General features: G+C 34.8%; 1 protein-coding gene across 2 annotated transcripts in view; it reads right to left on the reverse strand.

Moving 5' to 3' along the window:
• Positions 1–2,109: 2,109 nt before the first annotated feature.
• Positions 2,110–24,231, reverse strand: part of TBC1D22A (TBC1 domain family member 22A) — a 138,445-nt gene continuing 116,323 nt past the window's right edge. For both annotated transcript variants that reach the window (XM_053943140.1, XM_053943139.1), the window contains exon 13: positions 2,110–5,337. In XM_053943140.1, coding sequence (XP_053799115.1) covers positions 5,209–5,337 — 129 coding nt within the window. In that variant the 3' untranslated portion in view covers positions 2,110–5,208. The remainder of the gene's footprint in view (positions 5,338–24,231) is intronic.

Below are 24,231 nucleotides of genomic sequence, written 5' to 3' on the forward strand. Positions count from 1 at the left end.
AGTGAACAGAATTGATCAAATGGGCTGGTAGCAGGAACTGTTCACTGGAAATCTCATATCTTTCTGGAGGAAGATGGAAATATATGAAAATACATAAGCTGAATTTCAAAAAAGATCTATGTGAGAGATTGCATCCTGAATTTAAGGATGAAGTTGTCTAAATACCCCAAGAGGTACATTTTCTCCTTTCTGGAAATCAGAAATTATTGGGAATAAAACTCCTCTATTGTCTGTTTGGTATTGTTGCATTTGGGTTTTTTTTTTCTTCTACTGCTGTAAATTTCTGAATGCTCTTCTTCCCATGAGGAGGATCTCTGAGAAGGCACAAGTAAATGATGGTTGGATGAGAAATTTCTGGAGTAAAGAGGATTGGATCCCCAAATCCAGACCTCACAGAAATGAGATCTCAGTTCTGAAGGATACATAACAGGAAAATCAGAGAAGTATGTATACTAAATCTTGATTGATTTGATAACAAAGACTGAGCACCTCTGTCCATACTGGTTGCGATTTCAAACTTTAATTTTCTCTGATGTGGAAGCTTGATTGCAAGAACAAACATGGAAGTCCAGTTCAAACAACCATGTACTGTGCCCATTAATTCTCCTTTGGAGAAGCTTTGGAAGTTTGTAGGAAATTCTTGTGGCCAGAAAAAGCCCAATTTTCAGAGCACCTGTCTCTCAGAGACTTTCTCTAGCATCACATCTCTCAGCCTCTCATTTCTGACACATGCATTGACTGTCCTGTGGGCTCCACACAGAAGACTTTAAACTGTTAAAAGAGTCTCTGATATACTGCCACAGCAATTTAATTATTTTCTCCCGTGCTGCCTCAGCTACATTAAGCTTAAGGAATTAGATGGGATGCAAGATTTTAGCTTTAACTTATAAAAATGCAAATGATCTGGAATTAAATTGCTCAGGAACTTGACTCTCCGTCATACAGCGATAAGAAGCACTTGAGCTGCAGTTCCTTCCCACGGCACAGAATTCTGCCTGTGTGATTGCCGGACTGGGAGCCTTTCCACCTCACCTCCTCTTCCTAGCTCCAAAGAATTTAATGTGCTACAAAGTACTTATCTTCCACTCCACTCTGTTTTCAAGGAAGAACTGACCTGAAGTATAGATCAGATTTTCAGAAAGTCCTTTCTGTTGTACTTCACATTTATATCCTCCATCTGCCCAGACAGTTTTCCAGGACTCCTTTTGCACAACAAAAATCAACAAATACCAGCACATACCTTGTGACCCTTTGGGCTTTACTCCACCTTTTTGATTTCTTCTGCTTTTGAAAAAACTATTTGAAAGATCTCACATTGCTATTTTATGCAGGATCTTTAGAGGATTATAGCAGATAAAGAAACACAAGTTTTACTGAAGGTGAGAAACCAGCATGATTACAATTCATTGTCATTCAAGCACATAACAGACAGACTGCTTCTGCATCCCTGTCTCTTTTCCCCTGAATGTGGTGTGGAGTTTTAAGAGAGAAGTTACTGTCTTTGCCTTCCTTGCATATTTTCTCACCAGATACACTGGATTATTGGAAGTGTTCCAGTAGCTTTCTTGACATAAGGGACTTGAGCTACATATACATATACATATACATATACATATACGACATCTCTCCCTGATATTCAATCTGCTTAAATCATCTTAGTTTCCAGATTTTATTGACCTATCACCTGTTTACTGTTTCCTCACTATGAGCTGGTTTCCCCTTCTCCTTTACCCCTAGAGCCATACAGAATTCTGTGCTTCTTCTGTGTGCCTTGCTCTGATTTGCTTCACCTTCTCTTCAATTTAATTCTGCTGTGGCGTCAAATCTATCTTCATCTACTTTTTCTAGAAAATGCTCCATACGCTGTATGCACATGGTCTATGCACAGACACACCCTTGGAAGCTGCTTGTATTACCAGCTTGCAAAACCTACAAGATACCTGGGCAGAGAGTGGAAGAAATGTAACTGAGAACTGAGGTTCTGTTAACCCATCTCCTCTTATGATAAAGGCTTTTGAGGCTGTAAAACAGAAACACACCGAATCCATGCTTTGGCATAGGGTGCAATGTGTTTGAAGAAAACAATAAACACAAGCTTTCCACTCTATATAGCACTTCATAAATACGTGTTTATTTCCTCATCTTTCACCAGTTTTACAGTTTTAACCAGTGCCTCAGTGGTAATGTTTGTCAGAAGCATACAATGGAACTTCAGATAGTTCTATTCTGTAGTTAGGAATTTAAAAAAAAAATTAACAGGCCTTTCCATATGGAACTGCACCAAATAATAATGAAACTATATTTTTATAACATATTACAGAGTTACCTAAGATTTCAACTTACATTTCTATCTTACTCCATGTACTGTATTTACACAGTTAACTAATTTATTATTTACATTTTTCAAATTCTGTAGTCATAAATCTTTTTATATTGTACATTCTAGTTTAAAGTTTTATTACAGAAATTATTTAACACACATTTCAGACACTGCAATTTAAATATTTCACATGAGTTCTAGGAAATGACTGCCTGGTTTCACTAGTGATGTGTCAAGATGCCTCCTTCATAAGAAAATACATATTACAAAGAAATTTTATAATATTCAGAATCTTGAAATCTGAAAAAACTAAGTACATGGGATGTAATAATGATAATGCTATTTCCTTTTCTATGCAATACTTTTTTTGGAATGACATTTTACCTGAGATGTAAAATTGTTAAATGTGTGGGGTTTTGAAAAAAATTTGAAATTTTACATAAATGTTGGCCTTCTATTTACTGAGAACTACTCCTATCTGCATAGATATATAAATGTTATTTATATATCTATATTTTCCAAAAAAGTCTATATCTACATAAATAAACATTGGTATTACATTAGGAAACTTTCCACTATCCTTAAAAAGCAATGTGCTCAAGTACAATATTCAACTTCTGACACAGACACAATAGTAAATGTGACCTCTAATGCAAATACTTCCTTCCAAGGGAAGTAAGAGGTACCTGTTGAATTTGGAAGACATGACAGACAACTTATGTGGACCCAATGAAGGAAATTTTATATATCCAGACCCAAAAATGTTATGCAGGAGCATCTGACACAGCAGACAACTTTGGATCAATTTTCCATGTTACATGTAACTACCTAAATAAACTCTTAATAGAAAAAAGTTAATTATAGAAAACCCTTATACCACGTAATGCTGTGTTGTCTTCTCTCAATACAATAATATGCATTTCTATTAACAAATGATTGCAAATACCAAGGTTAAAGCAAATGGTCATAAATTTCATGTTTCTTTTATTCTGTTATTGGTAGACACTGTTAGGCACAATATGACATTCTTTGTAAACATAAATTTTGATACATTAGACCACAAACTGAAGTTACAGAAAGCAGTACACAAACGTGTAAGAAGCACAGATCCACTACACATTCCAGGCACAGATGCAGCCATCTGGGAGGCCTGACCCTGTATCCATCACAACTGAAACACCCAGCTGACACCAGTGGAAAAGAAATGCATCCTAGTTGCCAAACTAAGCTTCTGAAATAATTCTCTTTTTAGCTTCTACCAAAGACTTCATATACTTTTAAAATATACATGGTCTCATAATCACATGGTGGTAAAATGTATTTTACTTTGTTTACCCTGAAACACCTAATTATTACAAAGTCTGTGTGAAGAACTAAGGCCCCTAAAGCAAGTAATGTAACTAATACATTTAGAAAGCTCTCTTCAAAATATGTATCTACATATTTTTAAGAAGTTGTAAATAATCTTTCAATAACAAGTCATAAGAAAAAATCTCTTGAAGGTTTTTTATTTCCCAAACTTAAAAGTGCACTACACTTTCTGTGCAATGCTGTGCAACTCAAGAACCAAACTGAGGAATAGTAAGTCTGAACTTTTAAGTGTATTGCTAATTGCAACTCCCATCCTTCATAACCCACACGTGTATGGTAGGCACAAATTAATATGAGTTATTTACATCCAACAGAGCAAAATTATAATTCTTATCAGAAAATATTTATTGAAAAAAACCAGTGCACTTTAATTATGTAAGTTTTAAGAAATTATTCAGTATGCCATGGTTATATGAAGAAACATTAATTTTAGTCTATAAACTCATGGAGGATTTTTGTTCTGCTAATGACCCACAAGCAATCTGAGTATACAGTTACTGTTATTGTTATTGGGAGCTAGCTCTCTTTCTCTGAATAATCAGGAAAAGGGTATTAAATTATTTAACAAGAAAGCTTTGGAAAGATATATTAATTTTCCTTTTCTAATCACTAGAAATGGAGAATAAGGCAACAACTGAGATAAAAATATATCTTGCTTAGTAAACCAAGCTTCTTAATACATTTCTTAAAAGTGAAATTTCATGCTGAAAAATTGCAAGGCCTTAAAAGAGAAACTTTAATTACTTTGACAAGACTATGCCTTCTGTTTAATTCACAATTTTAAAGCACTCCAGACTATATTGAGAGGGATTTACTTCAGTGTAATAGATGAGTCTTCAGCTTTAAGTAACTCCTTTTTATGGCTAAAAAGCTTCTATAGCATCCTTCAAGACTGAATAATGTTTAGAAAAATGCCACCAATTTCCATTACAACCTTCTATATTCTTATATTATGGAAGTAATCTAACCTAATTCCATGGAAAAACAACAGATGGTGTGCTAATATCAGTGTCTTTTGAGTTATAACCAGACCTCAAAACACAGGCATTGCTGTCTCCTATAGTCTGTATGATCAAGGAAAAGTTATTTTTTGCCACTCAAAGTAGATAGATTTCACTGACCAAAAGTGGCTGATAAAGTCATGGCAGGTGACACTGAAGTAATGACAAAATCATTCCATAAGTAGTTTTAAGCCTAAAGCACATAGAAAAACTGCTCAACATAAATAAGAGAGACAACAATTCTATTTAGAGAAGGGGAGAAAGGAAGAAAATTATAAGACTTCTGAACTCATTTTTCATGCTGAGCAAAAAAATTCACTTTTAAGTTCACTCGCTGCTCGATATCCTGCTTTGTCCACTTCTTTGGTATTCTGTTCTCATTCTGCAAATTCTAACAGAATTTTAATGATCATCTTACTTCAAATGAAAGAGCAATGACCTGAAAGCATAACCAGAACAACAGATGCCATAATACTGCAGAACACGTTACTTCTAATGATTCCTGTCTCTTTATATTCACTTCTTGTAATGATTGGGGGCGTCCGCAAATGCAAACTTCAGTCTGTAGGCCTCTGCTAGGAGTACACTGATGTCTTCATTTCCCCAGTGTACTGTGGGCAAATTCTGTAAAAATATCAGTAACTCCTAATTGAAAAGAAAGAACAAAAAAAAGTAGTAAATATATTTTTTTCAAATAGCAATGTAATAACTATGTATTACTTATACAATGATCATTTAAAAGCAACCACTCACGTAGCACCTCTGTCTCCCAAACAAACCTGAGATCCAATTAGGTTTAGTGATTTTTACATAGATACTTGCTATTCAAACTTTCAGTTCAGAAACCTGCTATTAATTGTAGCTGAAATATGGTTATTTGATAGGTAATTTTTTTTGAGAAAAATAATCTGTGTTGTTGCCTATCCAAATTATTTTTATGCTCCAGGGCATTAACTTATACAATTGGATACATACATTTTCAAAATTATGGATGATTGCTAAGTCTGGGATTCTCTCACACCAATGCAAAGATAAGTTACTTCTCTACTTATACGTGAAGAATCATGAAATAAATTATTATTTCAGTCAGTAGCAGCCAACTCCCACATCGATTCTTAGCCCAGGTTTCCCACTCCCTTTGATCCCAAAATATTTTCCTGTGGGTCAGCTTCTCCTCTCTCTCATATTAGGTTTAGGCAAAATTCACTTCTAAGGAGCCTAAGCCCAGAAACAGAGGTACCAAGAAGCTCATTGGGACAGTGCCTCTATGTTCAGTTCTGATGAACATGCATCAAAGTCAACCATGAACTTCAGCAGCACAAAGCCTCAAATCCTCATCTGTAGGCTGAAACCTGCCAGCTCTGAGAGAACTCTTTGGAAGATCAGGAACTACTCTTTGGAACTACCACAAATTGTCTCCTGGCTTCATGCAAATGACATTTTTTTATAAGGCTCCTAATTTTACTAAACTCAGGAAGTTAGCCTGCTCTTTAAAGAAAAAAAAATGGTGGTCCATAAGGTCAGAAACCCTCAAATGTGATGCAAAAGCCACCCTAGGCTAAATTTTGAAGTTCATGTTTGAAAATTTCCATAGAGCAGATCACCTGTCTGTTTTGTTTTGATAAACTGTGGCAAAACAGCAAAAGATAAGTTTTGGATGAGTCACAACAAAATGAATGTGGATTTTTATGATGGGAGGTATAAGGCAAACTCAGGAATAAGTGAAGTTGTTAAGCCTGCTTGTATCTTCTAGGTGCTCTATTTTTGCAGAAAAAATGCAGACAATTTGTGCACGTTTGTATACATGCATATGTATTTGTGAGGATGTGTATAAGTATAGTTTTGTGTAGTATGTCTGTTCAGGTTTATTCTAAAGATCAGAAATAAGTGAACGGAATGCAATTAAAACCACAGCCATTATCTTGTTATAAATTAGCATCCTGCAGTATCATATATAAGTACCCAGGGAAATTATTCTTCTTCATGAGAGTCGTATTTTCCTTGTTCCCCCTTCTCCCTCCTCTGCACCTTCTTTCATATAAGATGGCTGTAGAAGCCCTTAGCAAGGACTCCGTGATTTTAGGAAACAGCCAGGAGCAAAAATTAACATTAAATTATTTCTTTGTGTTTTTGAGAAAATTATTTTGATTTCATCTATTTCACGGTCTTGCTGTACTGGTTCTTGTAATATGAAAAGAGAAAGGATAGAAGTTGAGCAGTACTGTATATTTAATTATGAATAATAAGTAGTAATATAACAGAGATAGCATGAGAATGTCTCTATTACACTTGAGAGAACACATTTTTAATAAAGTATTGTACAACTGTCAAAATTCCAGTCTTTAAAAAAAATTGCTATGTACTTATTTGACAGTTATGTTGATAACTGTAATTAATAAATTAGCAGTAGAGTGTAGGAGGGTTGTGTGGAGGGATCAGAAATGCCAACCTCCATGAAAGTTCTTTTCTCCTTTTACAGAAGTAACTTTCAAGCAGCCCTAAGACATAGCAATTAATTCAGTGAGCTTTGTGAAATTACCTCTTTTATTCTTTGTAGTCTCAAGACTGTTCTGGGTCAGACTTCTGGTGCAAACTGGTGCAAATGATTCATATTGCTGGAGCAGTGTTTTGGTTTTCTTTTGGGCTTTGGTTTTCTTTGGCCTTTGGAACACCCAAAGACTACAGCTTCGACATCCATCTATATGGCATTTAACATATAGCTCAAATCTGAAATAGGGCTGTTAGTGATGAACTAGTTTAATACTTCTACCATTAATTTCAAATTTGATAATGATTTTCATGAATTAAATATATAAATAAATGGCAGAGTAATGCATTTACTGTCTCCAAGTCTACTTCTGTTTGAGTGGGCATTTTGCCACTGTTACCAAGGGAGAATACCAAAATCTAAGACTGATACTGACTGGTTAATATGTGTTATAAATCCATGTAAAGTAACTGGCCAAAGACATACTACTTGTATGACTGTCTAAAGATAAGGCTTATCTTCCTGTGATCTATTACAGAGCTTTCAACAGAGCTGTTGAAATCTATCTATTTCTCAGATAGAAATAAAGCTTACATCTTTTGAAAAATAAAGTTGGCAAAAACCTCACTAAATAAAATGTTATTTTCTTTAAATAAGAATTTTTTTTAACTGCTAACGAAAATCATACTGCCTTTATTGCTCCATATGGAGCATTCTTTGGAAATAAAGAAACTACTATAAAGAAATAATCAAAAACTCCCAAAGAAAGTCTTTGAATTTGAAGAATTGTACAAACACACTACTTAATATTAAAAAGACCACATGACAAGTTTGTCTAAAACTGTTCAATTCAGCATTTTGCAGTTAAAAAAGAAGACCAAGAATTACTACAAATGACTCAAGCTTACTAATTTATTTTTAATTAACATTATTTTTTTGACAACAGATAAACAGGAACTACTAAGCAGCATGTATATATAAGGCATCCACTAACTTCTTAGATTCATTTTCCTATCCACAACAGTATTAAAATATGAGGCACTCTGAAATATGATGAATCATAATGTGAATTAATATTTACCATTAAAAACTTGTAGGTGATAAACTGCCTGGTCCATTTCAGAAGAAAACTGAGTCTAAAAATCAATTTTTGTAAAATATTCCTGGAACAGTTTTGTTTTCTGCTTAATTTAAATGGTATTGTGATGACACCTGGCTGAAGAATCAGGGCAGCCAGTGGATCATCATCATCAGAGCTGGGGTTTCTAAAATCCCAGTCCAATGTTTGTTTATATTTTGGTTGTATCAACAACAAATATGCTCAAAATTATGTCCTTTGAATCTGGCAAATAGAGTCCCCTGGTTTCCTGGACTCCTACTAAGAGGAACAGCCATATTAATCCCTTGAACTGGGGCCCATCTGCATGGCCCAGCCTGCCAGCTCAGCTTCAGCTCTATTTGTGGTGTCTGCCCTCTCACGCCACACCACGGAAAGGCATCTCCATCCTCCCTCCCTCCTTGCCAGCCAGGCAGAGGAGGATCAAGGTACCACTTCTATTTGCTCCTGCCCCTCATCAAGCACAAAAAGTGAAGAGATTTTACTCACACTGTTACTCCCATAGTTAGGGGGCTGCAGCTGATGTCACCCAGGGCAGTGTGACTAAACTGGCATGTGTTAGCGGAGAGAAGGCTAAGGCAGGATCTAAGAGCAGCTCTACACAGAGGGGGTTGGAAAGAAGAAAAGAGGTGCCAAGAGGCAATAGTAACAAGCTGAAGCTAACTTGTCACGGGAAGCTAACTTGTCATAAGAAAACAATCCTTTGCAATGAGGGTGCTTGAGCAGCTTGCCAGGGAAACTGTAAATCTCTCCACTGGGATTTTCACAGCTCGCCTGGCACACCCCTGAACAGGCTGCTCAAGCTCCAATGCTAGCCTGGCTTGCAGCAGCAACTTACACTATAGACCTCCCTTCCACAGTGAAATTTTCCAGTGTTTATTTTTTAAAGGACCTGGGCTTAAATAGAAAAGAAATCCAAAAGTGCAACAACAAAAAAAAAAGTTAAACATCCCTTTGGATCATCTCAAGAAACAATAAAGGTATGTTTCCTGACAAGTAGAAGTATGTATTTTTCATCTGTAATTAAAGGGTTTAGGGGCCTGGTGTAGCAGAGTTTCTGGGTCAGACTATGAATAAATTACAAATCTATAAATCAAACTGACTTTTAAGTATGGCAAAATATCTGAATCTAAACTATATACTAGCCTTTGTAAGAGATTTCTGGTTTACGCTGACATATTTAACCCACAATTCTGAAATAATTCTTCAGTACATTTGAAATTCAACATTTTTGTTACCAAACAAAAACCTTATATTTTATAGACTTTCACTCATCATACTTCCACAACTTTAACTACATTTGGATTTACATGATACTTTGTGTGTTTTTAAAATATGCTGAAACGCTTTATATATAGCATCCTCAACTATGCTGCTATATATAACATATTTTTAAACACTTAGAAGCAGCTATATAGTGTGCAATTTTAAAGTAAATGTACTTTCAAAATCTAATCTTTCTCAGATAATTAACATGTATTCTAGAACTATTCTCTTCACCTTGTAGTCGAGACAAGACAGTGGTAAATATACTGGAAGTGCTGTGGTACAAAAGCACCTCTAGATGTATGAAGAGTAAAAGTATGAGGTTTATGTTTTACACACCACAACAGTAAGAGTAATACTGAAGGTTAAGCAATGGCTGTTGTCAGACACAAAATTATTCTTGAGGGGAAAAAATGTTATCCTAGAAGATCCAATACACATATCTACAATAAACTACCAGATTACCAGATAGACAGCTCAAAAAGGTGATTTCCAAAGCCTTTATTCTGCAGTTTCCTCTAAAATCAAAAAGGTCAAGGTCTGCTCCTTGTAGACGAAATCAAAACTGAATATTAATAAGACTTCACAAAATATATTTATACTAATTATTACAAAGTTATCAGCCTCTTTCTCCTCATTGAGATTTTAACTCAGTGAAACCTCAGCATATTAAAACAATCTTTAAAAACCCCAAACCCAGAGCAAAGAAAGCAAATTTTATCGTGTTTTGGAATCTGGTTCATTACCAAACCTCTTTACAGTATGACATCTGCCATAATCCTGTTAGAAATACAATTTTTAGTGTAAGATTGGCCAGTAATACTGGTTATTTGGCAGTGACTATCTGTAGTTGTTATGCTATTTACTATCACCCCTACTCTAACTTCATATGTGGATCTTGAAGGAAGGAACATCAAAACCAGTTACAGAAAACATGTTGATAGTTTATAAAACATAAAAATGTTATTCTAATGAGTAGAACACTAAGGTGCTAATCAAAGCAGTATATTTAATTTGAAAATACAGAGGTTTTGTCTGTGTGAATTATTGACAAAGCTCAATTGCAAGGGTTTGTTTTTTTTTTTTTTTTTTTAAGAGAAGAAACTTAACAGGACATAAAAACCAGGAATAGTGTTTCCATTTTAGATAATATGAAATGGCAGCAACTAAAGTTAAAATCAAACGTGAACATACTGAGGACATTAACAGAGTTAGCTTTTAGTGTCAAAAGTGAGAACTGATCTATTAATTTAACAAATAAAGGCACTCCTAAAATGCAGTACTTTTCTATGAGAGCTGTTAATCCTTCCTGCTGTTAACTGCAATGTAATTAGAGTCTGAGTACTCCTGGTCCACCACAGCTCTATTTTATACTGATAAGCAGAACCTACAATCTTACTATACTTTATGATCATAAACTTTACAATATTATACTTTAGGACTGCATAGAAGTAACTTAAAGGTAAATTAAATTTATATATAATCTCCAATGATTTGATAAGAAAATGCTAACAACTATAATTTTAATAAGAGCTGTATGTATTACACATTATGAACACATATAAAACACTGCAAAATTTATGCTGGCAATTTGATTAAATGGCCCCTTTATTTGTACTTTCCAAAGTTGTACTTGAAATCCCAGAACACAGCACCTACTTTTAAAGAACTACTAAATTCTACTAAAAATTTATTTAGAGTAATTATTGAGACAATATAAGGAGGAAACCAATTATTGCCAGGAAAAAAAAAAGGCTCATTTATCTTTTTAGGTAATAGAAAAGAGAAATAAAGCTTATGCATGCATTAAAAGAAATCTAATTTTTTTTATGGTTTTATGGGAAATTGCATAATGTTGGACTACAGATAAAGCTGGACGATGATTCTTACATTTGTTTGCAACCAGATGTAATTACTATACAGGAAAAAAAATCCTTAACATAGGGATTATTTAATTCCTGTTTCCTTTACAACATTCTTTCTCACTTGATTGCATCTGGGATTGTCAAGCATGAAAGGAAAGGATGGCTAGTGCCAAGCGGGCATCCCCTCTGTGGCCTCGGTCCCCTTCCCTGCACTGTGGAGCAGACAGACAGATGTGCTAGAGCTGCAGTGCCTCACACCCTGTAAGAGCTGCAGTACCCAGGCTGGAACGGTGCTGTGCCATGTTAACCTCTAATCCTCTTCCCAGATATTTAGGATAAAGGATACCTGCTGCTTTGGGACTCAGCCAAGCTCACTACAGATCCTCCCCTACCAGCCTGCTATCAAAGCAGTAACTGCAGTGCCTAGTGACATGAAAGCACAGGTCCAGCACACACTGCAGAGCCTGGATGACCTTGTTCAGCTGCCTCAGTGCCACCTTCCCCTTCTCTCTGTCCCTTGCTGTTGATATGATAGTGCACCAAATGAATACGGCTCTAGCTCTGAGACAAGTTCTCTTTTCTTTCTTGAGTACTGTTTCTTGCAATATGCTCAGCAATATTCCCTATGCTGCTGCCACTTCTTCCTTCTCCAGATGTCCTAACCTGCTACACAGAGTCGTAAATAATGAGCTCTATTTCTGGAGTGCTGTGCCACTTATTAATTACCTGTGTCTTGGAGTTAGAGAAAACATTTCTTTCCTGATAGGCCCAGCTGGAATTGAGAATACTAAGATTTCAAAATCTAATATTAAAGAGATAGTAGGAATAGGTCACCTACTGCAGCTTAAGAAATATTTGATGCAGATATGTGTTAAATAAAAGGCATAAGTGGACCTGGATCCTTCAGTGGTACAGCTGAGTGCCTGTGCTGCTTCCTGAGCATGGAAAGCACACGGCAGCAATGGCTGAGGTAGCACAGAACAGTCCCTTTTGGATCCTGGATGCAAAAATGCCTTCCTGGTTCCTGTAACTTCAAAGACTATGGATGAACCAAAACTTTGATAAGCACAAGATGGGGCAAGACTAGTTTATCTTTGCTAAGTGGTAGGAGCACTGAAGTCTGCACTCAACACAGTCTGAGAGATTTAAGAGATATAATCTTGGCCAGTCATAAACCAGTGTCATTCAAAAACTTCCCCTGGAATGTGAAAGTTTAGAGGAAAGAAACAAGAATCAAAAAACCCGACTCTAATATTTGCTGAAATACTGTAACATTGAACTTCCTAAATTCAATGCTAAATTTGATCTTTTGTTGTACATTCCTTTATTGTCCATTACTTACATTATGCTCCTAGAATTCCTTGAAATTAACATTAATTCTTTCAGTCATACATCTTAGTTTTGACCTTTTTTCACACACCATGACATCTCAATCAACAGACCACAGCACAGAGAGCTCAAAACAGTAGAATCTAACTACAGAGAAAAAGTTATATTCAGAATTCCAACTAGACTTGTTGCATCTTAAAATGAATATTTTTTAAAAAATCTAAATATTTTAAAGGTTAATTTCTTCTGCTACCAGCTTACATTCAGGACCTCAAGGACAGCACTTCTCAACAAGGATATATTTGTTTTATCCCTTGATTCAAGTACGGTATAAATATATATACATAAATATATATATAGTCTTTGATTCAAATATACATTTTAATTCTTCATTTCAACTGATCAATCTGCCATTAATCTTATGAAAACATAAAGAAGTATGCTATTCTTATAATTAATTTCATATTCCTAATAATAATTTCACAGAAATATACCTTAACATCCTGAAAATGAAAGCTTATGGAAATTTGATGTTTTTTTCATTTCCCTTTTGTATTTTTCTTTTCATGACTACTGAAGAAGATTCCAGTACTCAGCATATTAAACTAGCAATTAAAGTCTTGTTTCATCTGGTATGGATCTCTTACACAAGTCATTAGCAACCTTAATCACCAATCATAAAATATGTGGTTCTAAAGGACTATGTCAGAGAAGCTGTGCTTAGCTTCAGCTCACTTAGCTGAAGAGATTTACATCTTCATTTCCAAGAGTATTGGTTAAAAAGTACATTAAAGGACCACATCTCAGCTGGTTTTATAGGTAGTCTTACTACCTTGGTCCCAAATAAAAACCAAACCCACAAGTAAACTCCGTCCCTAAAACAAGAAACAAATTTGCATGCTAGATCTTTTTCTCAGCTGAACTTACTATCCACACATTACTATCTCAAGTCTATAAGACAAGTTTAAGGAGTTAGAATCAAGCAAGCATTGCCACAGAACCTAAAGGATTTAAGGTCCCTTTCATCCCCAAACCTTCTTTGATTCTATGATACTCGAACACAGATTTAAATTAAAACCTAAATTGAACAGTCAAACAAAAACATTGCTAGTTTCTTTCTCACATTTAAACTAGAGAAAACAGAACTTCCATTTTACATATCTCATATGGAAACTGAGTATCTCGAAGCTTCACACTTGTATCCAGGAAATAGAGCTGACAGTTCCAGTTGCTAGAGCTCAGAACAGAACAGTCCTGAACCACTCTGATTTATACTTTTTGCCATATTGTTCTATGAAATATTGCCATATTGATGTTATTTGGAGATATGTTTACTTCTTATATACCAAAATACAAATAATAACAAATAAATAATAAAAAGCCCAAGTATGTCATTTACCACTAGTTCCATCCAAATCACAACAAATGAAGGAGAACAGATGCAAATACCCAGAATATAAAAAGTCATGAGATCAGTAGTCATTCTATAAAAAGGAAATCCAAACAAAATCCATCCAAACACAGAATGTACTGTACCAATTAAGGCTGCAGCAGTTATGGCAGAATTTAATTTCTGAAATGACTTACCAATAAGTTACTACACTCTGTCTATTTTTTTCTGTAGTCAAGCAAGATCAAAATATTTCTATAGCAGATTCCAAGAGAAAATTTACAATTCCACCTTTCCATGAAGTCCATATGCTAACCACTCTTCTTGGTTTGGCTTTCCTGACCATAATTTGGCGATGCATTTTAAGTGGGACAATTCTACAGCTGTGGCCACTTTCTACTAATTTACACATATTACATTTCCTTATCTACAATGACTTAGATTTTAACACTGTAGTATGTATAGCTAAAAACTCAGCCAAAAAAAAGGAAAGAAAATCATAAAATACCAACTGAATATAATGAAGCACAGGAGAAAAGTGTATAAAAATTGTATGTATTTCTAACCTAAAGTAATTATTATGTTTTGACAAAATGCTGTAAATTATTCTGAAAAAAATCGCATCTTGTTTTAGAGAAAATATATATTAAGGATGGCTGATGAAAAACTACTTGTTTTCTATAACTTAAATAGTATTGACTGAGATATGTAACTTCTACATCCAATAAATATGTCACAGTGCAGAGCCTACTTAAACTAGTGTATTTTTAGACGTAAAACAAGTAGTTCTAAACACAGTTCAAATGGAATATTGTCAGTATCCTATGGGATATAGGACTGAAAGGCCAGTTCCATTACATCGCTCAATCACCACCAAATGAAGCCACATCTTGGTGTTTTGTTCTGAATAACAATCATTCCCCACTTGCCATGTCAAAGCCCATAAAGTATTTGTGCACCTCTAAGAGACTTAAGGACAGCAGTACAGATAACCAATGATTTGGCAGTGGAAGAGACCTTCATGAAGATATCACTGTTAAAGGAAACAACCTGCCCCATCTGATAACTGAAAATTTCCTAGTTAACTTGAGAAGCCTCACAAAAAATCAATAAGATGTAATCCGAAAATCCCTTCATCTCTGAGGAAAATGCCACTGTTCAAATTAAGAAATCAATTAAGCTTCCTTGGCGAGCATAGCACACAGGCACAAGAACACAAGACAGGATCACCCAAGCTGCACAGGTTTTCCCAACGTACAAAAACAACATCCCCTCAAATTTCTATACATTCCTTGATGCCTTAAGAAAAAAGATATATAATATAGAATGCTTCAGTCAGAAATTCCAAAAGTGCATCCACAGATGACAGACTGAAGCATCAATTCAAATTAACACAATGTAATCCAATTGTAAACTATAACCTAAAGAATTAAAATATCCTAAACTGATAAATACTTCATAATAAACATAATTAATAACTGAGACTGAATATGAGCAGTATTTTGCTGTATTTCTCCCAGGTGTTGGGTTCTTACACCCACTTGGTTTTATAAAAATTCCAATTACATTAAGAAGAAGGTTGTGGCCTTCAGACGTTCAAAGAAAAGCCTCCAAAAATCTATCTGAAATGGTTATCCAAAGAATCAAAACCACACATAAATCAAATAGGTTTTAACAACGAAACTATACCTAAATTCTTTTTCTTTGGATAACTGGACTTGGGGCAACATTATTTCTTTTACAAAACCATACCTTGTGAATAAAATGTCATTTTGTTGAAATAAATAAACATGACCAAAAAGTGTTTCAGGGTCTAGCAAAAAACATACTAACAGTTCCAATGGAAAAACATTTCAGTGATGCATTGTGTAGTATAACAAGTTTGATGGGCTGGTCACCGACAGTAACGCATCTCTCATCTGCTTCTCCTTCTTTAGCAGGCAGATGAGAAGAGGAATTCCTGTATTTATCACAATAATCTCTTAAAAAGGACACTATAGCACAGCTTGGAAGATGTGACCTTTTCTCACAGAAGAGAATAAAGACGTCAACTACATGAAATATAACTTTCAGAGGTATATTTCTGCTGGCAATTTCGGGTTGCTTTAATAGGCTTGCCCGCAAGCTGGCACTGCCACAGCAGTTCTGTGCCGCGCTCTGTCATCTTTTCTCAGGGGTGGCAATATTTAAGAAAGCTGTTGGTAGAGAACAACAGCTATTAAGGATTTCAGATGCCCCTTTTTAACCTGCTGACCTATGTGGATCAGTACCTGAAACTAAGCAAGATGTGTGAGACTTGCGAAGAAAAAAAATTAACACAAAGCTTTAGTGAATCAGCTCCCAAGGACTGGATGGAACCATTACTATTCATTCAGCTAACAGCAAGCAAATCCTACTCTGAAGAAAACAAATTAAGATGGGATAAATGAGGGCTTTTTGTATATTTGAAAAGGGATGTCTAACGCAAAAAACACTACAGAGAGCAAACAAGTTGTGCAAAGATTTTACTCTTTAAGGCAGCCGAAAGATCTAACCAGGAGGCTATGATAGTAATAGTAAATCTGCTATAATGACATTTCTGAAAAAATCTAATTCTGATTTGTTTACAAGGATGACAAAAAAAAAAATAGGCTTTTCAGTTCTGGTTATTTTTACTGTCTTGCAGTTGCAAAGAGACAATTTTGTTGTAAGACAGCAAAATCTACACGCACTAGCATTTAGGAAACCATAGGAGAGAACAGAAAATTGAAAGAAAGAAAATTAATCCTCCTCCATCTTCTTGTCTCAAAGAAAGGCATATGTCACTTCATCCTATTACTAAGCTCATACTCCAAAAGCTTCTGGTTTCTCTTTGTTCTCTTATCAGTAGTTTTGATTGAGTTTGGTTGTCAAGTGTACAGGCTCCTGTGATTTTAGTCTTCTCCAGGGTTACACACTGATAAGGCCAATAATTGACATTGTTATGCAGCAGGTTCTGCTGAACAAATAAACATGGAAAGAAAACAGTTTTCTTTGTAGAGAGATGTCTCCAGTGACAGCTGTGAATTACTAACTAAATGGAAGTCCTGCCAGTGCATTTAGTTCAGCAGGTCACTTAAATTGCTCAGGATAAACAGGAGTTCTTCCTTTGTTCAAGAAAAATCCTTTTTATATTGAAATTGAGAAAATGCAGAGATCCCTTTGTGGTATTTACTGAAAGTAAATTTAAAAAAAAATGGTGAGAGAAATATGGGATACAGGAATCAGAAAGTGATTTTTCTAGAAACTTACAGTGTAGTAAAATCAGATTTTCATTGTGTGGAAGATTTGATTTAAAACTTGGACAGTAACAGCAACACAGTGAAGTAGAAGCCATAAAGCAAGACTTACTGGAAATCCCTTCAGATTATACACACCTAGCATCACATCTTTCCTTTCCTATAGCAGGAATCAGACCAAACACAACTCTTGCCAACATGTGCAGATGAAGGGGACCCCTGTTCTGGATCCCAGCCTCCAAACCACACTGCTCAATCCCTAAGGAGTTTAGTCCCAGCATCCTTAGAGGCGTAGAGGTCTGAACAGAAAATATATATATATTCCTTCTTATTTCATGTAGCCTTCCAGGACAAGGAAGGACACAACTTAGAAGCAGAACAAAATCAACTTGCTTCTAGAGTTCAATAATGTTATTGGATACAGTGACAAAAATTAAAAACAATAAGGAAAAAAACAGTGATTACTTAACAATTATTGAACCTTTTTTAATCCAAAATAGTGCTTTTCCTCTGCAACTAGGCTTTATAGAGAATCACAATTTTAGACATATTTACCACCGCAATGTGGTTCTAACACTGTGTGCTCTCAGATGTTAAAGATAACTAAAAATTACTAGAGTCCAAAATGTTTAGAAGGTATTTGTTTGTAGACAAAAACATTATACATGTTTTAGAAATGGTGACTGACAATTCAAAATTATACTCTAAGGCCAGTTCATTATCTAACTGTTTCAACAACCGTGAGATCTTCAGATGCTTTTTGTACCTACACATGCTAGCAACCATGTATGTCAGTGGGAGTATTACTTGACAGGTACACAACATAAATTTGGGGCTGGTTCCTAGAGTCATACATGATACTGCCAGAGAAGACCATTGCTTATCCTGGTGTGGATAATAGGAATTAAACCTAAACATATGGTTAGTGGTTTTTTTTAAATTTCAGGAAAAACATCTTGATCTTGAAATCTTTAAGAGCTACAGAAATTCATTATTAGTTAATGTCTTGGGGGTTTTTCCATATCAGATTTCTCATATATGAATCAATTCACCTATTGATTTTCTTTTTGACAAATTAAGTATGTCAAATACTTCAGTCATGCTCTCTGAGCCGTCTCTCTGTCTTTGACCTAAGACATCAGAACTGGATGTATTATTGACAAAGAAAGAAATCACCAAAAGGCAAAACAAGCTCTTAGGTTCATTAATTCAAGGATCCAAACACTCCCATGTGCTACAGCATCATTCTGGGCGTTCATTAGGAGAGATGTAGGCATCACCCACCCTTTTGAAGCCACACATCACAGGGTACAGTTTCACACTCCAGAGGTATGACCTATTCTTACTTACTTTATTTGCAATTTTTTTTCATTTGACTGTATCAAACTACAGCTCGCCTGAAGAGTTTAACTGAACAAGTGATTCAAGATTTGCTTATGTAACTGCTCTTTTCTCCTCACTTTGTCAGAATGGTAAACCTGTGTCATCTGCAGATTTCTATTATCAGTTACTTTATTAATGGAAATGCTGAATAGCCTCATACTGACTCCCACTAAAGAAGCCTCCTCTTATAGATGGTTAAAAAAAAAAAGTATTTAGGATGTTGTATTATATTTTTGTTGATACCGTTAAATGCTATTTAAGTGTACAGAATAAAGTAGACCACGTGAAATTATTATATTGCAAATTTGCATTCACCAATGTAGATTCACTTTTCAGAATTAAAGAAAAGTGAAGAAATGAAGCTGTTAAGAATGACATGGGGGAAAAAAACATTTCATTTGTTCTTCTTAGCTGATAGTAAGAAAACTAGCTAAATAAATACTAATAAATAATAATTATTAGAGAGATAATAAGTAAAGATGATAGAATTTAATACTTGTAATCAAAACTATGTCTTTATTATCTTCCTGATCATAGTATTTTCTTCCCACTGTGCCTTCTGAGATAGATAAAAATTGCCACATATACAGGAAGCACTTACATGTTACAAGATTTCCATTAAAATCCATAAAGGTAAATGAATATATATCTCTTTTTGCAGACAATATTAATAACTCATTACTATTGTTAGCTGGACACACTGTGGTCACTGGAAAACCAGTCTCATCACAGTATTATCCTCTGATATTTTGGAGTTTCCCTATTTGCAGTCTTCCTGAAAATTACGAAAAGCTTTGGATAGCCTACTGGGAAAGTGAACAAGCCCATCAACTGGAAGAGTTCTGATACCCGTATAGATATATTAACAAAAACTGATTAAGTATTCAAAATCTATATGGAGGCAAAAATAAATTTCCAAAACTACCCAAATAGATAAGAATATCTAAACCACTTGTAATTTCTTTCTGAAAAGTAAACATAAATAAAGGTAATAAAATGGCAAATTGTTTCATTGCAGTTCCACATTCATGACCTAGAGTCATGAGCTTATTGGTGAGTGATCATGTTGCTACAAGGGAAATGATAACACACTCAGCAAGCCAGAAATAGGACTGAAGTATGAAATAGCATCCTTGCAGCCCCAGCAAAGCACAAAGTCAGACTGCTTATGGTGACTGGAACCATTCCAAGCCTAAAGCTACCTCATTTATTTTCCAACACTGTGTTGAGATAGCAAAATTGCAGTACAGATTTGGAAAGCCCCAACAGTCCACTGCTGATTCATGCAGTTAAATCATGCTGTTACTACATTGTATTTATGCTGTTATCGCACTACTTTATGATGGGAGACTTCATTATGGCCAGAGCCAGAGCAAATGAAGAACTGCACATTAAGAGGAAACATCAGTTGTTTGTGTGCATTAAAATACATAGTCTGAATATTAGGTGAAATTAATTCCAGTGATTAAGAACCATTCCCAGTTACAGATATAGTCACACAGAACCTTATTTCAATGATTATACAAACATACAGCCATGTTTTGCCAAATGAAGGATTTAGCTGTTTAATTACATGACAACAGCTTATTTACATTGAGACTTTAACATGAGTTTTTATTTTTCTTTGATCCAAAGAGTCTTTCTTTAGCTGTGTGTTCTTTGTATCTTCAGGAATAATGTGGTTTGGATTTTCCAGGGTTTCTTTTAGTGCATCTTCATCAGTTCTATTTTGCAACTATAACAAATAACTTGAACAAAATTCCTGGGAACCCAAACAGCAAGAAAACCCCCTGGCTTACTGACAAGATTTTATCTGAAAAATCAGATTTGGAAAGCACTATAGAAATACTGCAATGTGGGTATTCTCAGCTCAGTCAGAGAGAAAGAGAAAGGTTTTCTAACCAGGAGACAGCCTGGGAAGCAGTTGGAAAAGAATGTAAATAATTCTCTAATCTAGCTTGTTATTCACATTGTTTATAGATATGCTCTGCCGCTGTGCATCATTCACTGCACACCAATGGTGTGACATGTTTTTACTCTACGACCAATGAAATTAGTCTTCTCGATGTTCTCTATATATAGAGTGGTACATTTGAAATAAATCAGAGTTCATTTTCTTAGCCTTCTGATCTGGAGTTCTCTGTTCCCATCCTGCTCAACAGCGTCACTGCAACCTCCAGTCAAAAATTCACCTTTTAATTTCTAATTTCTTTGATCAAATCTTTAAATAAGTTCAATCATTCCACTGGATTATAATTTTGGGTACTGAGTTTCTTTTGCTGAATACCTGAACTTTGTTTGCTATGAAATAAACTGGAATATTTTTTCAATTTTATGATATGAATTTAATTACTTAAAATATTTTTAGATATTTTCATCTTTCTGTAAGTAAAATCTGTATTTATTCTGTTTCTAATTCTCTCCCCAACAAGACTGTAGAAATGGGCATTATATAAAATAAATGCCTAACCATCTTCCAATTTTTATGCTTCCAGCATTGATCAGTTTGTTGTGGTCAACTTTCTCAATTCTGTTGATCTTTACCACAGCAATTTTGGTTGAATTAACTTCAGTATAATTTGTTGACACACTTGACAGTCTGGCATTGCTTTTCTACAGCAAGTATCCACTATTATGTAAATATTTTTATCCTAAGGCTCAAATTGTTAAGACAGGCAACTTTACTGAAGTTAAAATATGATAATTCCACAATTAAGATGAACCCAGTGTTTCATCTGAAAAAGAATAAGCAATTATGATGAAACCATTCAAGATACAGCATGACTGTAATATAGCAAAAATGAAATCTGGACTGACAAGAACATCCAATGGAATTTAGAAGAATCAAAAATCCCCTCAGGTGCCCAGAAGTGTACTATTCTGTCAGGTGAAAATTCAAACATCATGGAAAGTTACATATTATGTGCTGTTCCAATGCACAAATCATAGTTGGAATGTATATAAATGAACCCATGAAAAAGTACAGTTGGTTTTTTACCAGATAGCATAGACAGCCTCTTCTGGTTTGGATGGGCTTGTGGGGGCTTCTTTCTTCATTTGCTTGTTTTTTTTTAACATAAAGGGACATCCAATACCTTTGAGGTATTGCCAGACTGAAAATTTCTGGCAATAATTTTATTTTCTATTCGTAGAAGGCCTTCTCTGGTCTTGGTACTTAAAATTGGCTAACAACAGCATGTCCAGAATAAAACAGCACTTTTTTAAAACATCAGAATATGGATGCAAAAACCTCAGCTCAGCTTTTCCGTAAGATTTTCTGTCAGGATTTTATGTAGTATTAACAATGATATGTGTAAGTCTTAACCATAAAACAGAAAGACTAAAACCTTTGCATCTTGGTAAAATGCTCTGCAAATTATATTTGAATTGCTCTGCATATTTGCAAAACACTTTTTGTTTTGAAGCCTATTTACTGAACTTATATTCTATTGATTCTCAATGTGCCCAAGTGAATATGCTTTGAAAAGAGGTATGATTGTATTTATGTAGCAGCAGCATGCCTCTGGATCCCTGAGAGCCTACTCAAAATACTCAAATGCTATGCCCTTTTTTTTGCTCTGTGATTGATTTAACTCTTCAACAGCAGCATTTAGTAAAAATGGTGAATTCAATTTGTAAAATAACTCAACTGAAGCCAAAATCAAATTATTATTCTGGTTCACTTAAAGCCATCCAAAGACCTAGAGGGTTATCAAGAAACTCCTTTACGGATAAGAGAACAAAAATCAATCTGTATTCTTGCATCCTTTCCAAAGGGTTATTAGCCCAGCAATATTCATCACCTGTTCATTCTGTGTGAATACTTGTAACCATATTCTTTTTCCTTGAATAAGCAAAATGGAATCCTGTTTCAATTATGACACGTACAATGCAATTTTTTTATGTAATCACAACTACTTAACCTAAAAGTTATTAGAAAATTGTGCCAAAGCCATAAAGATTTAGAAAAAGTTATTTGTATAAACTTACTGGAAAAAAGCCACATCTGTGGGAGACTGTCAAGAGTCCTCTGTCCCTAAACAGGTATTTTCTTTCTTCATATATAATTGTCTTTTAAAGAGTTGGAGGAGAAAAAAGTTTCCTACCAACTTAATTTTAACCTACAGATTTATGGATTCTAGGATAATATTACATTTTCATAAATCTGAATTCATTGTGCTCTTTGCACATTAGAAGCATTGATGATAAGTGTCCTTCTGAACAGTATAGATTTGCTACAGCTTTTCAACCTCTATCTTCTGCAGCTGAATATAACAAAACTGTGGTTCCCCTGTATCACAGAAAAAAAAATGTATTTGGGCAGTTTGTGTAAGACTACGTTACAGGTTAATTAAAAAAAAAACAACCCAACCAACAATAAAATATACAATCCACATTATAAACAGCATTGCAAAATCATTTTCGCATCTTGCAGTGTCCAAGTACTGTTCAAGTACTTGCACAGTAAAATCCACAGTAGAAAATCCAAACTGCAGTATTCCTGAAGATACAAAGAATACACACAGCTAAAGAAGGACTCTTTGGATCAAAGGAAAATAAAAACTCATGTTAAAGTCTCAATGTAAATAAGCTGTTTTCATATAATTAACAGCTAAATCTTTCAATTGGAAAGACATGGCTGTATAGTTCTATAATAATTGAAATAGGGTTCTGCATGACTATATCTGAAACTTGTAATGGTTCTTAATCACTATAATTAATTTCACCTGATATTTATTTTCTTCATGTATTTTAATGCAGGCAAGCAAGTGTGAAACTCCAAGTACTGCTCTTCAGCTCAGGAAAAAATTGTTATCCATCATGAAATATCTTATGTATGAATGCTTTATGACCCCATCAGAGTATTTGAATCCAAACACTGGTTTCTGTAACACTGTTCATAAAGAAACCTCCTTTAAAATAGCAATGATTAGGCTACCTTCTGTCCAGACCAGTCTCATTCACTCTAAAAGCTGCATTTGCTATTCATTTTTGTTGCTACATCTGGGCCTATTTATTAGGTGGCAGTTAATTCTGAGGAGACAACCTTCAAGAAAAACAATCGCATAAGGGACATAAAGCCATATTAACATTTTCCTACAATTAAAAACAGCATTAACAAAAACAATAACAAAAAAAGCACTTAATCTAGCACAAAATTCACTAAGCATTTCCATTAAAAAAATGATAATTAATTCCTGAGGAAAACAAGAAAAGCTGACCAATTACATTATAAGGTTAATGGGATTAATCTAATCACATTCAAAATATGCAATTTTCAGGGAGTAAAATAAAATAAAGATTTTGGTAAACTGCAGAACTTTGAAGACACTATGTAGTCAGCTTCACAAGATTAAAGAGCTGAGATCCTAGAGCTTTTATGACACCCAGAGTTCGAGATAGAAATTATTACTATGCCATTGTTACTGCAATGATCTCTGAAG

The sequence above is a fragment of the Vidua chalybeata genome, chromosome 5 (genome assembly GCF_026979565.1).
Source record: "Vidua chalybeata isolate OUT-0048 chromosome 5, bVidCha1 merged haplotype, whole genome shotgun sequence".
NCBI classification, from domain to species: domain Eukaryota; kingdom Metazoa; phylum Chordata; class Aves; order Passeriformes; family Viduidae; genus Vidua; species Vidua chalybeata.